We start from the raw sequence: 13,932 nt of genomic DNA on the forward strand, positions 1-13,932 counted from the left end.
CCGTACAAGTATGTTTGAGCAAAATAGGCACATTAAAGTCACCCCACCCAACTACGTAATTCACTCTCTGGTCCAAGGGAGCAAACAAAAGTTCAGTGTTTGGCAGGCTCACAGAACGCAGACTGAGAGGAAAAGCAGTACAACAGTTATTAATATGATCAGAGCAAAAAAACATGGGTGCGGGGGAATAACATAAGGCCATTTGCGCAATATAAGGGAAAACATTTACATATATATTCCGGGCAAAGATCTGCAAGAAATAAAATACCATGTGCTTTCATCCTCCCCACCACTGCTTCTCTTGTGATCCTTTTGGAATGGCTAATATTCATTGTATGCATATCTAAAATCATCTGAATATATTTAAGTACACATGTCGCAATGTGGAGTTTCTCAATATTGTATTGGCAGACAGTATGAAGACTAATATTTAAGGCTTTACACTTGGAAAATTTAGTTGCGAATTCGAGTCATCCTTTTGCATTTAGTACAACAAGAAGTCTGTCAAATCAATATTAAATGCAAAATTTTTTTTTTAACAAACACTAGACATGTGGGGAAACAAATGCTTTGTCTGTTGAATTCAAAGCAGAAAGCTTAGTTCATTAATGTAAATGCATTTATCAGATTTTAGGAAAACTGTGCTATAGTTATTGACCTTGTATTCTTGGTGATATGCATTATCATCACATATATTGTGACCCCGGTCTTCAGTTATCTCAGCTAAAACAGTTAATCTTTTACACAAATTTGAAAATTTCTGTTATTTCTAGCTCTGAAAACAGCTACATGACTTTCGACTCCAGAGTTGATCCCATTTTTTACCCTTCTTCTTCTTTAAAATCATTGCACCACCATCTATGCAGCTAATTCTGCAGCTCTCGTCTTTCCACCATGTATCCATTCACATCTGTTCATTAGCAACTTTAAGGGGTTCAGTAACACAGAATGTCACCATAGAAACTTGCTCTGAGCATTACTGGATAGAGTTACTGTATGACTCAATAGGTCTAGAATTGTCAAAACAAAACGGTTTCTGTGAACAAATTCAAATGTCTGTGTCATATTATGTGGAGTTCTGATATTTCTGAAATTTAGAAATCTAAGCAGATACAAGTCTTTGCTCATTTTATGGTGAATGAAGAACATCTCCAGAAAAAATAATGTACACATTTTTTTTAGTTGTAGAACTTTAAAGAACACAGGAAAAGGGAGACAGAACTCAATGGATTCTTCTGCAATGAAGGAGCACTGCTTGCGTGCTACAGACCATGACTACTTCATTAATACATCACAACTGTTTCCACTCTGTCACTGTCTGTTTGGTCACTAGTGCCACCTATTACATTTGAGAGTGAAAGTGGCCCTTTAGAGCATATTAAAACACCACAGCATGGTTGCCATGTTCTTATGAGTCCACTCTCATCACTTCTTTTCTCATCTACGGTTTTCAGTCCATCAAACCGTCCACATAAAATTAGGTGATGTAGATGCGGTGGAAGTCATTCGCTCCGAATGCAGCATTGCATTTGGGGCACTTCCTCTGGCGAGTGTCGTAACGCGTCTTCAAGCATTCATAGCAGAAGACATGGAAACACTTGGTGAGCACAGTCTCCTTATCCCGGGTGTTACAACAGGGACAACGTAATTTAGCCTAGAAAGCAGATACAACAGCCAGGTCATGCACACATAATATAGTTGTGTTGCATATACAATGGCCATCAGCAAACAGCTTTTATAAAGTTATATCAAAATAATAATTAAGAAAGCAAATCTCTACCTTATACTGATTAATTTCTTCTTGAAGAATCTCATCAGCATCTGTATACACCTCCACTTTCTTCTGTTTCTCCAGCTTACGCCGCAGTCTGGACAAGTCCTCCTGAAAAACCAGCCCAGAAAGTAAGTCTTCCTCGTAATCATTGGTCATTGTTTTCCTGATACTATGGCCAAAAAATGTGGACACCCCTTTCTAATTAATGGGTTTGACTATTTAAGCTACACCCATTACAATTAGGTGCATAACATCAACGATACAGAAACAGAATCCCATTAGACAAACATTTGTAGTTAGAATGGGGCGTACCAAAGATCTCAGTCAAAGGATACCAATAGTTAAATGGTTTACTGAGTCTGGTGTGGAAGAACTTGACTGGCCTGCACACAGCCTGGACCTTAACCCCATTGAAAACCTTTGGGATTAATGTGAATGCTGAGCCAGGCTTCATTGGCCAACATCAGTGTCTGACCTCACTGATGCTCTTGTGTCTGAATGGGAGCAAATCCATGCAGCTATATTACAACATCAATTGGAAAGCCTTCAATAAGACTGGAAGATGTTATAGCAGAAAAGAGAGGACCAACTCCTTAATAGTGAAATTAAAAGTTTAACAAGCACATATGGGTCTCCACAAACTTTTGGCCATGTAGTGAATGTACGTACAGTATATAGTTATGTATGTATTCTGTGTTGCACAACACATGCGCCCATGTACCTGTGCTTTCTTGAGGTTGACACTCTCCCTCTCACGGGCAGTGCGGTTGTCCAGCACAGAGGCTTGGATCTCCCTCAGCTTGGTCTGAGTGTGCTCCAGCTGCACTTTAAGGTCCTCTGCCAACTGGGCCGCCTCCACCGCCTGAGCCATGGTGGTGAAAGATAGAGACAGCAGCATTAAACACACATCTGGAAATACATGCAAAAAACAGTGGCTAAGCTGAGTCATGGTTGTCATGGGGACGAGAACAGGGGTGGGCGTCTGTGATCTCTCTGGTTTTACCTTGCGCTTGTTGAGTTCCAGTGCTTGAATGCGCAATGCCAGCTCTTTCTCCAGACCGGCTAGTGAACTCTGCAGGACACCTTCCTTCTCTTCCAGCTTCTGCACTACCAGCAGCTGTGCGTCCACCTGGGAAGGGCAGTAAAAGAACCAATGATGTAACTGCATCAGTATTGCGAAAACAGAAGTTGTAAAAACACTTTTATATGCAGATTTTCGGCCTCAAAAAGTAAGCGAGGCCAATCAGTTTTAGCTTTAACGAGATTATGTTGTTATTTACTCACAATCACATTGTTTCAAACCAGTATAACTAGGAGAAATTGAGGAATGTTGATGCGTTTTGACTGAGGTTGACAGTCCCTAACATTTTTTCTAATATTTCCTTTTGTGTTCCTCAGAATTAAAAAAGTAATTCAGATTTGGAACAACACGAAGGTGGGTAAATGATGATAGCATTTTCATTTTTGAGTGAACTATTCCTTTCATTCTAGTCTGGTGCATGGTGATTTTTTTTCTCTGCATACCTGGGTTTTGAAAGTGAGCACCTGATCCGCCAGCTCCTCTTTCTCCTCCCGCAGAAGCTTGTAAATCTGGTTGGATTTGATTCTCTCACTCATCAGTTTGAAGTTGGCATCGTCTTTCTCTCGAAGCTGCTGCATGAGCCTGCTGTTCTGTTCCTGCATGTCTTCAAACGCTTGTCCCGTCACATCCATCTCACTCAGCAGAGCCTCTTCCTCCTGAGAGATGCACAGGGACACTGTTAGATAATCTGCTGCACGCACTAGTCTCAAAATTAACACTAGCAAAGTGACAAATGTGAGTTAAAATTGGCCAAATAGTTGCACAACAGTTGAAAAACTTTATTAGGTACTGCAACATAATACATGGTTAAAAATCTAATTGTAAGAATGAGTCTGATGCTTGATAAAGAAAACATCTGCCACAATTGGCACATCTTAATTTCAAATGTACAATCATTTAGTTTATCTAGATGACTAAAGACTATAATTATTTTCCCTTTCAGAACTCCATGTGGTGATACATGTGTGGAATATTCCTCGCAATAAGCCAACAAAAATGAAAATGTAAAAAAAAAATAATGCACAACATGGCTGGTAAGAAATATTTATGGCATGTAAATTCTCTCAATTCACCTGCCATTAGCAGTTGTGGCAAAATGTAAAATTTGGACCCTGATACTAAGGTTGTGTTGATCTAGAAAGCTTGAAATGTTGGCATTAGGTATAAAACCACAAAGATCACACGGCACACAGTACAGAAATTCTTGCGTGTAATAATTTGCTTTAACATGACACACCTGTTTAGTAGCAGCCAGCTTTTTCTGCAAGTGTTCGATGGTCTCTTCAGCTACACGGATCTTACGGAGAGCATCTTCATCTGCAAGCTTTTTGCTCTCCTTCCTTTCTCTCTCCTCCAGTTCCCGCACTCGCTGCCTCAACTCCTCCACCTGCCAGGCAGTGTTGACATTATCACTGAGTGAAGGACCACCTCAAGTACATTGTATGTTAATGGTTTTGTAACACAGAAAGACAGCAAAGCTTGCACACCTCCGCTTTGGACTTCTTCTCTGCTGCCATGAGCTGCACTTTGTCCCGCTGCTCTTTTGGGGCTGATTTGTACATGTCTAGCAGCAGTTTCATTTCCTTCTGAGACTCCTGAGCTTTTCTGTTGAAAAGATGCATATGGAGTAAGCGTGGGTAAGGTGACTCAGATCAGAAATTCATCAATATTTTTAAGTGAAGTGAATGTTTTTTATGATCTCACTGGTGAGATCGTATAATAAAGTATGTTAACTGATTCTTCATTTAGAGCCAATTTAGCATGATTGCAGACAGAGCAGATAATATAGTTATTAGACATACTTGAGCTCTCCTCTGAGCATCTTCAGTGTGTCAGAGTCCTTCCTCTTCAGCTCCTCACTGCGCTGTCTCTCACGCTCCTTCTCTCTCTCCCTCTCTCTCTCAGCCTCCCTCTCTCTCTCCCGAGCTCGCTGCCTTTCCAGCTCTCTCCTCCTCTCTTCCTTCTCCTCCTGGTCTTCATCTTCCTCTTTCTTAACCTCCAGTCCTCCATCACCCACACTTTCTTCCAACATCAGCGTACCTGCATCCCCACTCTGGCACTTCAACTGAAAAGAGCATCATGGTTACATTTCAGTGCCATTTTATAGAGAAATTAAACCAACATTTATACAATAACAGTAGTAAATGCACTGAATTTAATTAGCAAGTAAAATACTCAATTCATGATCAAAACTTACTGTTAAGTTAATAAGATTTTTTTTTGTTTGAGAAATCTTTAAAAAAAAAGTTTATTATTATTAAATATACAATTATACATTAATACAGACATACACTCAAATGCACATATATTATGCCTCATTCAAGAGATTCTTTATTAAAGGAATGTTCTGGGTTCAATACAAGAGATGCTCAATCAACAGGATTTGTGGCATAATGTTGATTACCACAAAAATTAATTCTGACTCGTCCTTTTCTTTAAAAAAGCAAAAATCGAGGTTACAGTGAGGCACTTACATTGGAAGTGAATGGGGCCAATTTTTGGAGGGTTTAAACACAGAAATTTGAAGCTTATAATTTTATAAAAGCACTTACATTAATTCTTCTGTTAAAACTTGTGCATTATTTGAGCTGTAAAGTTGTTTAAATCATAATTTTTGCAATCGTTTTAGGGTTTGTTGACATTACGTTGTCACGGCAACGAAGTCGTAAAATTGGCTATAATTTCACACAGAAAAGGTTAGTAAGCGATTTTATCACACTAAAATCATGTGTACATGCATATTCTTTATGTCTTATGGCTATATTTTTTAAACAGTGAGTATTTCAATTTTGAAAAATTGGCCCCCATTCACTTCCATTGTAAGTGCCTCACTGGAACCAAGATTTTTTGCTTTTTGTAAAGAAAAGGTAGGGACGAGTCTATTTTTGGTAATTAATATTATGCCACAAATGCTGTTGATGGAGCTTAACTTGTATTGAACCCAGAACATTCCTTTAATACTTGTTTTCGAAAAAAAAAAGAAAAGAAAAAAAAAAGTCTGAAGTTTGACTAAAATAGCTGATAAACATGATAAAACATTTTCTGGACCAAAGCAAGTGTGAACTTTACACTTAAATTTATATTAGCAGGTTTTTATGAAATACTTAAATTAAGCACACCTCTCCCAGGAATCCAAGTGTTGCAGTAGTATTAAATCTTGTTTGTAATGTAACTGAAATTCCAGATAAAATGGTAATGATGACTCTTGTTTGGAAAATCACAAAATGTAAATGAAGTTAAAAATGAGAGCGCAAACATCAGCATGAGAAGTACCTTGTTGATTTCCATCTGTGTCTCACGTAGTTTCCTCTTATATCTCTGCACATCCCCTTTGAGCTGGTGATTATGGTTCTGCAGACTGCTGATTAAGTGTCTCATTTCTCTGTTTATTGGGCCTGCGATGTTTGAGAGAGAGAAAATATTGAATGAGAAAAGAAATAGTGCTACTGATAGGCATTCAAAGACAGTGACAGTCTTGGTTTACAATGCTTCATTAAGAGTCAAAAACCATGAACATTCCGAGAGGAGATGACAGGATACACCACCCCCACAGACTTCCTCACTGCATCCATGGTTACTTGTAAAACAAACAGGCCTAGGAAAATCCACAGCTAAGGAATCCGACCTACAAGGCTGAGCACGGCAATCTGTCAACACCAAATAATAAAATCACTTGTTACCTGCTTGCTCATTGGCTGCAAGATTCTGTTCAAACTCGATTCGTAGCATTTCATATTCCTTGCGCACCTGGGCCAGAGTATCCTCTAACTGGATGACCTCAGTGCGCAACTTCTTCTGAAGAGACAACTCATCACTCTACAAACACAGAAAGAATGACATCCAAACAATCACAAACAAAATACTCAGATATAGGGAGGAAATAGGGTCTCTACACTCTCACGTTTTGTTCAATTCCTTTGTGCTCCTTCCAGCTGTTTTTGAACACAAGAAGTGTGTGAAGGATGCATTCTTGTGAAGGACTCACCTCCATGTGCTCTATTTGCCGCAGGTGAGCATTCTTGGCAGTGAGCAGCAGGGCTCTGGCTTCATCCAGTTGGGTCTTCACACTCAGAGACTCATTGTACAGCAGAGAGAATTGTGATTGGATGCACTTGTACTCTGGAGTCTCCTTCAACACTTCCTCTGGTATATTTCTTAGATCCATCTACATAGGGATGCAGAGGTCAGCAATATCTCACAAGAACATTCAAGGGCCTTTAAATCATTATTGGGCATCTTAAGCTGATGCTCGAGTCTCATTGAGCTGCTGCACCTTTAGTTTCTCACTCTCCCGAACGGCTTCCTGTAACTCTTGCTGCAGTTTCTCAAGTTCTGCCATGCGGCTGTTGGCAAGCTCTTGATTCTGCTCCAGCTCTGCATTAAGAGACTCAAACTGAAAACACAGACAAACTTGTCACATAAACTGACAGTGAAAACAACACAATTGGTATCTTTTAAAGGTGCAGTATGTAAGATTCAGAAACCCTTGTTATTAATGACATCTGTGGCCGTTAATTGAACTGCAGCCAGCTACCTGTTGCTCATTCTCGCGCTCGCACTCCATAGGGACGCGAGCATCTGCCAATACAATGACGTAACGTACAGAGAGACAACGTGATTCACCGGCATCATGCTGACAGATGAGGTAGCATAATTAAAATTACACATGTTTTACTACAAACTTTGAGGCTGCATATTATATTTGACTCTCCAGTGCTGGAACAGGGCTAAAACAAAGTTTGGATATAGGTCTGGCTATGCGAGACTGTAGTTTGAAGTAATCACTTTTCTTTGCATGATACATTGACTGCATTTATACGATAACCTATGTCGGCATTAACTAGCTAGCCAGCTTTATCAATATCTGTTAGCTAAATTTGGTGGATGATGACAGTAGCTGTTTATAAAATAGACCGTACATTATAAATATGTTGACACCATTCAGTATTGATGTGATCACAACTGTCATTTTGATATATCGATACGCTATTGTTTTATAATAATAGAATGTATATATTTTCTGTATAACCAAGTTACGTTACACTAATGAATGGGTCTTTTTGCATTATCTTGAACATTGTCTAGCATTCATTTCATGTGTTATTGTAGTTTACCTTGCTGAATAATTACAGATTAACATTGTTTATGACAGTTAATATGCAGGCAAGATCAAGTTAGCTAAAATTACACAGATAAATCCTTATGGCACTATATTTCACATGTTTTGCAGTTATGTAAGCTTGCCTGTCCAATAAAAAGAACGGCAATTCAGGTTTGGTTTTGATCCCCAAAACCGAACGAAGGTCCCTCCAGGAATCAAATGCCCTGCCGATGTTCACTCTAGTTTTCGCTCGACCACGATCACATTCCCACTTAGCCAGACGGGATTCAGTAGATAAATGTTTTTTTGGGGGGGGGGGGGGGGGGCTTACTCTGAGTTTGTGTAGGAGTCGGTGTTGTGCTGGGAGCCGGATGTTTGCTGCATTCCATCTCTAAGATAACGTTACCTAGTGTTGCAGTTTGTTGTCGCTGTTGAATAGCGGAAGACAAGCTATTACTGTCTGAGGCAAGGCTCTCGGGAGGACGCATAAACGTCACATCCTTTGGATTTTCCCGGCAAAAGCGACCCGCTCCCTTTGCGTGAAAATCAAGTCTATAGGCTTTAATAGGCAACCTAGGAAGTCCGGGAAGGGCTCATTTTTTTAAGATTACAAGTCGTTCACACATTGGCAAACAAAAGTGCAAATATTACATGAAAATGTTTACATATTGCACCTTTAAAGATACAAAGTCTAAATACTTCCAGTAAACAAATATTTTTAAAATACTTTCACACTTTACCTTCTGTATAGGGAGTGTGATCTGACCCCCTGGTAATCCACCAGAACTGCCTGTGGCATGGTAACCTGAATTAAGCTGAAAGGTACACATTCAAGAAATGATCAAATACAAGATGCAAACTGTTATAATAATACTCACAGTTAAACCACAAACAGAGGAATATTACCCCATATCATCATATCATATCACTGTACATTTTAATTATTTTTACTTTATTTCTGGTCACTTTAACACACTGCCTTACAACAAATGATGCATGAAGAAAAAATATATTTTACAGTATAATTTCCTTTCTCATAGGATTGGTGATCAACATTTTTATTTTTTTTAATAAAAATTTCATGGAAATATACTGCATAAAATTGAAAAGATCTCCTTAATTTAATATTCACGGCATTAAATAAGATTTAATTGCACAGCATTACAGAAACAAAACAGGATGAAAGACACTGATTGTTTTTTTAGATAAGGGGAAGGCTGACCTGCTCCAAAGCTTCTGCTAAGTGCTTGTTCAGCTTCTGCTCTCTCTTCCGGAGTTTCTCTATATCCCACTGTAGGTCCTCCACAGCAGTTTCCATCTCAGACACTTTAGTCTCAGAACTTGTAACTTTGTCAACTAGTTCATTATACTGTGGAGGCAAGAAATTATCTTAAATCTAGCAAAGGCAGCGGAAGTCACACATCTTTGAAACTGCAATAGGCAGTTTCAGATCAGTAAATGGAAAAGAACACTTTTTAATATGTAGAAGGTAAAAATGCAGAAGCATATACCTCCAATGACATTTTGTGGTGCCTCCCCTGAAGGGAGGAAGCGAGGTCTTGCAGCCGATTATTCTCCTCTAGAAGTGTGTGGTTTGTGGAAATTTTCTCTTGCTGACTGTCATCCTCACAAACTGATAAGACAAGAGTGCACAAGTTCGGCGTTCATTCTCACACAGTGATCAAACCAAGCTGACATCATCCTTGGACAAAACCACCCCTACTTACACTGAAATACAGTTATACAAATTTGCACAAATAATCTTTTTCTGTATTAAACAGTTTGTGTTTTGAAAATCAGAATAAATGAATCCTGGTTTTACCAGCCGTTTCCACGCGAGTACACAGCTCCTCAATGCTGCTGTGCAGACGATCAAAGATGCAGACCATGCAGGCCACAGCCCCCTTGCTGAACTGCATCCTGTCCTGCAGCTGCAGAGTGAGTTCCTCCTCACTACTGTTATCCAGAGTGGCCAGGAAAGCCTTTGCGTTCTCACTGAGAGGTGGTGTAGGTGGCGGGGCTACAAAGCAAAAAACAGACCAAATAAAATATGAATGAGAATGGTAAAAGTTGCTCTGGACATGTATAATAGCCTTTTATTAATAATAAAGAGAGAGTGGGGGAATGGGACTGTGCTACATACTGTTCCACCGCTCTAACACTAGTTACATTGCATTCACTAGTTACAACCAGAATAAATCCTTGTGTATTAATTGATCCTCTTAATTCTAATTTTAGAATTAATAACAAGAACCATTTCTTAATTCTAGCCTAATCAAGGGTAGTTGACAAATACCATCACATTAACTTTTTTAACATCAAATTTCGATCAATATATAACGGAAAGTATCACCATTTCCATTAAGTTTTAAACTTTTTTAATAATCTTTTAGCTTTATTTCTATAGTCCTGTGGTGTGACAAATTTATCTTTAAAAGTACAAATATTCCATTTAGTCAATGAGGTATGTCATATTGCACAGCTGGACATTGATGCCACTGCTTGACGTCATCTATGTTGAAATATATAAAAGCTTTATTTTATATATTCCAAGCAGCTTAGGTCTAGTGTTTTGGAATTTAACTCTTTGTATGTTTACCGGGAATTCCATCTTCCACTGGTTCCTCAGGTGGCTTCACCTCTGTGTCAGGCAGCTGCTGTTTTTGCTCTTGTTCCTTGTCTTGCACTGGCTGTTGCTGTTCTTCCTGCACCTCCTCAGCTGTAGGTGGAGGCTGGGGGAGGCTGTCATCCCCTTCCCCTGTAGCTGGCAAAGGAGCAGACGGTTCAGGAGCTGGTGATGTGGCTGCAGCAAGAACAGGGACATCTGCAGGAACAGGTGGAGTAGCAGGAGTTTGAACAGGCACCGGGGCATCCTTAGGCTCCACGCGCTGCAGCAGCTCATGAATATTTTCCTCGAGCTGTGTGACCAACAAACAAAGAGCCCTTAAAATACTGCCTTTGTTCAAGGGATACCATGTAACGAAAAAAAGCAGATTAAAAAATGAGGGTTGTGAAATTAAGTTGTAAGACCAGACAACCAAGTCAATTTGCAATGAAATAAAATGCAGTTATACACAATGTGTTATCATAGATGACCTGAAAAAAAAAAAAAAAAAAATTAAGCCCTGTTATTAAAGCAAATAAGTACAGTATGAAGAATATTGACTGAGTATTGAACCTGAGTCCAGCAACGGTTGACAATGAGCAGGGTGGTGTCATCAGTGGCCTGCCTCTTCTCCAGCTTCTCTATCTTCTCTCTCAATTCATCCTCCAAAGCCTGTCTCTGTTCAAGGCGTTCACAGAGCTTCTTGTTCTTGAACTGAATAACCTTCATGTCCATCTCCTCCTGCACAAGGCAATTTGGGACAAAATGAGTAAATCTCCAAAAGACAGTGGTCAGTGTGGAAATGTCATGCTCGTCTTTAAGGGTTTCTCAAGGTTATGGCAAAACATATGATCAGGTTTATCTTAACTGGATTCAGGGATGCAAACTCATGAGAGGTGAAAAAGGTGACAATGTCATCGCAGGTATTCCAGATGTGTATATATATATATAGTTGTTGTTTTTTTGTTTTTGTTTTTTCATGTATTTAAAGCTTTTTTTTTTTTTTTTTTTTTTTTAAGTGTTTAAGCTTAAACTAACCCTTTCAAGTTATTTTAATAAGGAACATTTAGAAAATGTCACCAAACAATTTGGGAAAATTAGCTTCAGAAAGTGTGACTTTAGCTGAAAGGTGAGTAGTTTGCATACCTGTGGATTACAGTCAATTTTGCTACACTGATAAGTTTCTAACAATATATCTATGCTAATGATCCACTTTGCAAACACAAAATATTGCATGGAAACGGCACATGCCAGTTGTAATAACATTCTGCTGCATTTTGTTCTGGTAGCAACATTAAACTAACCGTAGAAGAAACTCCTCCGATGCGGATGGGCTCTATGAGAGTGGTAGTAGTCTTCTCCTCTTTTTTCACCTTTTTTTCAGGAGGGCCAGGGGGACTATCCCCTCCTGAGGGGCGCTTCCCACCCCCAGTGCTAGACATGCTTCCCTGCAAAATACATTAGGGTGTTAGTCCTTAAACTTTTGAACAGATATTAGTAGGTATTCTTGTTAACTAAACCTATTACATTATAGCCCTATATTACCAAGAGAGCTTACACTGATATTTTCAGAAAATTGTTTGTACGCAATCAACACATGAACTTATTCATTTTAATAGACAATTACCCATTATAACTGAATTCTTTACATTAAGGACACCACCGGTAAAACACTGGTGACTAAATTAACAATACGAGAATTACAGTGATAATAGTACAGGATAGCACGGGGGTAGATCAAATCGCAATTTGTGTATCAATTTACAGCTAGAATGAAGTAGCCATAAAAATGAACAATGCATATTAACTTGAGAAGCCACAGCAAAAGTTTCGAACACGATTCAGATATTTTCACAGTAAAATTGCCATTAATTTTAGGCACCAGTGGCGCTTTTAGTGAGTTTAGCTAAAAACGGAGGTAGCAATAGCCTAGCTAGCGAGCTAAAATCGTCCAAACATTGGAGTTTCAAAATTATAACTTAAATTATAACATTCTTTAGTCGTATGTCTTTCTAAAACGTTTTCAGCTGGTTCACTAATGTATAATAAATATCTAAATGTGTTTATGGTTATTATTTCCTTTGCACACAGATACAGACCTCTGCGAGAGCCGCAAAACAGGAAGAAGGATAGACGCATGAAGACAGACACTACAGGACATAATATTGACTATCAAAATAAAAGTGAGCCGAGCTGTAGTCAAATTCTCAAGTACATGTAAGAAGGGATGTGTTTGTAGTAACCATACCTTTTTGGACATTTGTTGTAATCACACATGAATTTGCGTGCAGTGAGTGGTTTGAATCATAGGCTGAAGGCTGCATCCTCCGGAGGTCGCATTTGACGGCCGCACACGTCATCGAGGCTGTCTCATTTCAGAAAAGTGAGTAGGACACTTCGAATGCGACCTTCGAATGTGACCTTCTTTCACGGGAATTCGGAGGATGCATGAAGTGTATCCTTCATGGGCACTCGTAACCCACAATTATTTGCTTCAACGGAAATGTCTAAAAAAAATTACGCCAATTTGCCCGTAAATAATATGTTCAAACGCAAGGAATGTTAATTCCCAAGTTGAAGTACCTCAGTAGATTTACATTTACATTTACATTTATTCATTTGGCAGACACTTTTATCCAAAGCGACTTACAAAAGAGGAAAACATAAGCAAATCATCTTAAGGAGACAGTGGTATGAAAAGTGCTGTATTACAAAGTTTCACTAGCATCATAATAGTATTCAGAACAGAATAAAATGCAAAAGGATTTATTATTATTATTATTATTATTTAAATGACTGGTTAAGTGCTCATGGAAAAGATGTGTTTTTAGTCATTTTTTGAAGACAGAGAGTGAGTCAGCTTCACGGATGGAGTTGGGAAGGTCGTTCCACCAACGTGGTATGATGAAGCTGAAAGTCCGGGAAAGTGTTTTGGTGCCTCTTTGTGTTGGTACAACAAGGCAACGTTCCTTAGCCGACCGCAGGCTTCTAGTGGGCACGTAGCTCTGCATAAATGATTTTAGGTATGCTGGAGCAGACCCAGTGACTGTTCTGTATGCCAGCATCAGAGCCTTGAATTTGATACGTGCATCAACCGGCAGCCAGTGGAGAGAGACAAGGAGTGGTGTAACGTGCTCTCTTTGGTTCATTAAAGACCAGATGTGCTGCTGCATTCTGCAATGAGAGCATTACAGTAATCCAGTCTAGTTATGACAAGTGACTGGACAAGCAGTTGTGTTGCATGTTCAGAGAGGATGGGTCTTATCTTCCTGATATTGTAGAGTGTAAATCTACATGATCTTGTGGTCTGTCAAATTTAGTCTGTTGTCGATGGTTACTCCTAGATTTCTGACTGATTTGGAAGGCGTTAC

General features: G+C 39.1%; 1 protein-coding gene across 2 annotated transcripts; it reads right to left on the bottom strand.

Moving 5' to 3' along the window:
* Positions 1-1,113: 1,113 nt before the first annotated feature.
* Positions 1,114-12,928, bottom strand: LOC127427473 (E3 ubiquitin-protein ligase BRE1B-like). Of its 2 annotated transcripts, none has more exons than XM_051675106.1 (20): positions 12,810-12,928; positions 11,866-12,009; positions 11,135-11,302; positions 10,556-10,874; positions 9,779-9,976; positions 9,468-9,589; positions 9,179-9,325; positions 8,697-8,771; positions 7,129-7,248; positions 6,841-7,020; positions 6,536-6,671; positions 6,129-6,250; positions 4,658-4,920; positions 4,343-4,460; positions 4,093-4,242; positions 3,299-3,511; positions 2,778-2,903; positions 2,496-2,636; positions 1,781-1,882; positions 1,114-1,654 (listed from the first exon to the last, which is right to left on the bottom strand). In XM_051675106.1, exons 1-20 carry the CDS (start codon positions 12,819-12,821, stop codon positions 1,478-1,480), a joined length of 3,033 nt encoding a protein of 1,010 aa, XP_051531066.1. In that variant the 5' UTR covers positions 12,822-12,928; the 3' UTR covers positions 1,114-1,477. The 2 variants fall into 2 exon arrangements, with proteins under 2 accessions (XP_051531066.1, XP_051531067.1); XM_051675107.1 differs by lacking the exon at positions 12,810-12,928 and adding an exon at positions 12,661-12,698.
* Between the last annotated feature and the right edge of the window lie 1,004 nt (positions 12,929-13,932).

This window comes from Myxocyprinus asiaticus, chromosome 36, assembly GCF_019703515.2.
Source record: "Myxocyprinus asiaticus isolate MX2 ecotype Aquarium Trade chromosome 36, UBuf_Myxa_2, whole genome shotgun sequence".
Classification (NCBI taxonomy): Eukaryota; Metazoa; Chordata; class Actinopteri; order Cypriniformes; family Catostomidae; genus Myxocyprinus; species Myxocyprinus asiaticus.

Excerpts from the sequence above, each read along its gene's own strand:
- LOC127427473 (XM_051675106.1), bottom strand. Across the intron at positions 4,461-4,657 it reads ATGCTCAGAGGAGAGCTCAA|AAAAGCTCAGGAGTCTCAGA; the intron begins GTATGTCTAATA and ends TCTTTTCAACAG. Across the intron at positions 1,883-2,495 it reads TCAACCTCAAGAAAGCACAG|GAGGACTTGTCCAGACTGCG; the intron begins GTACATGGGCGC and ends CTGGTTTTTCAG.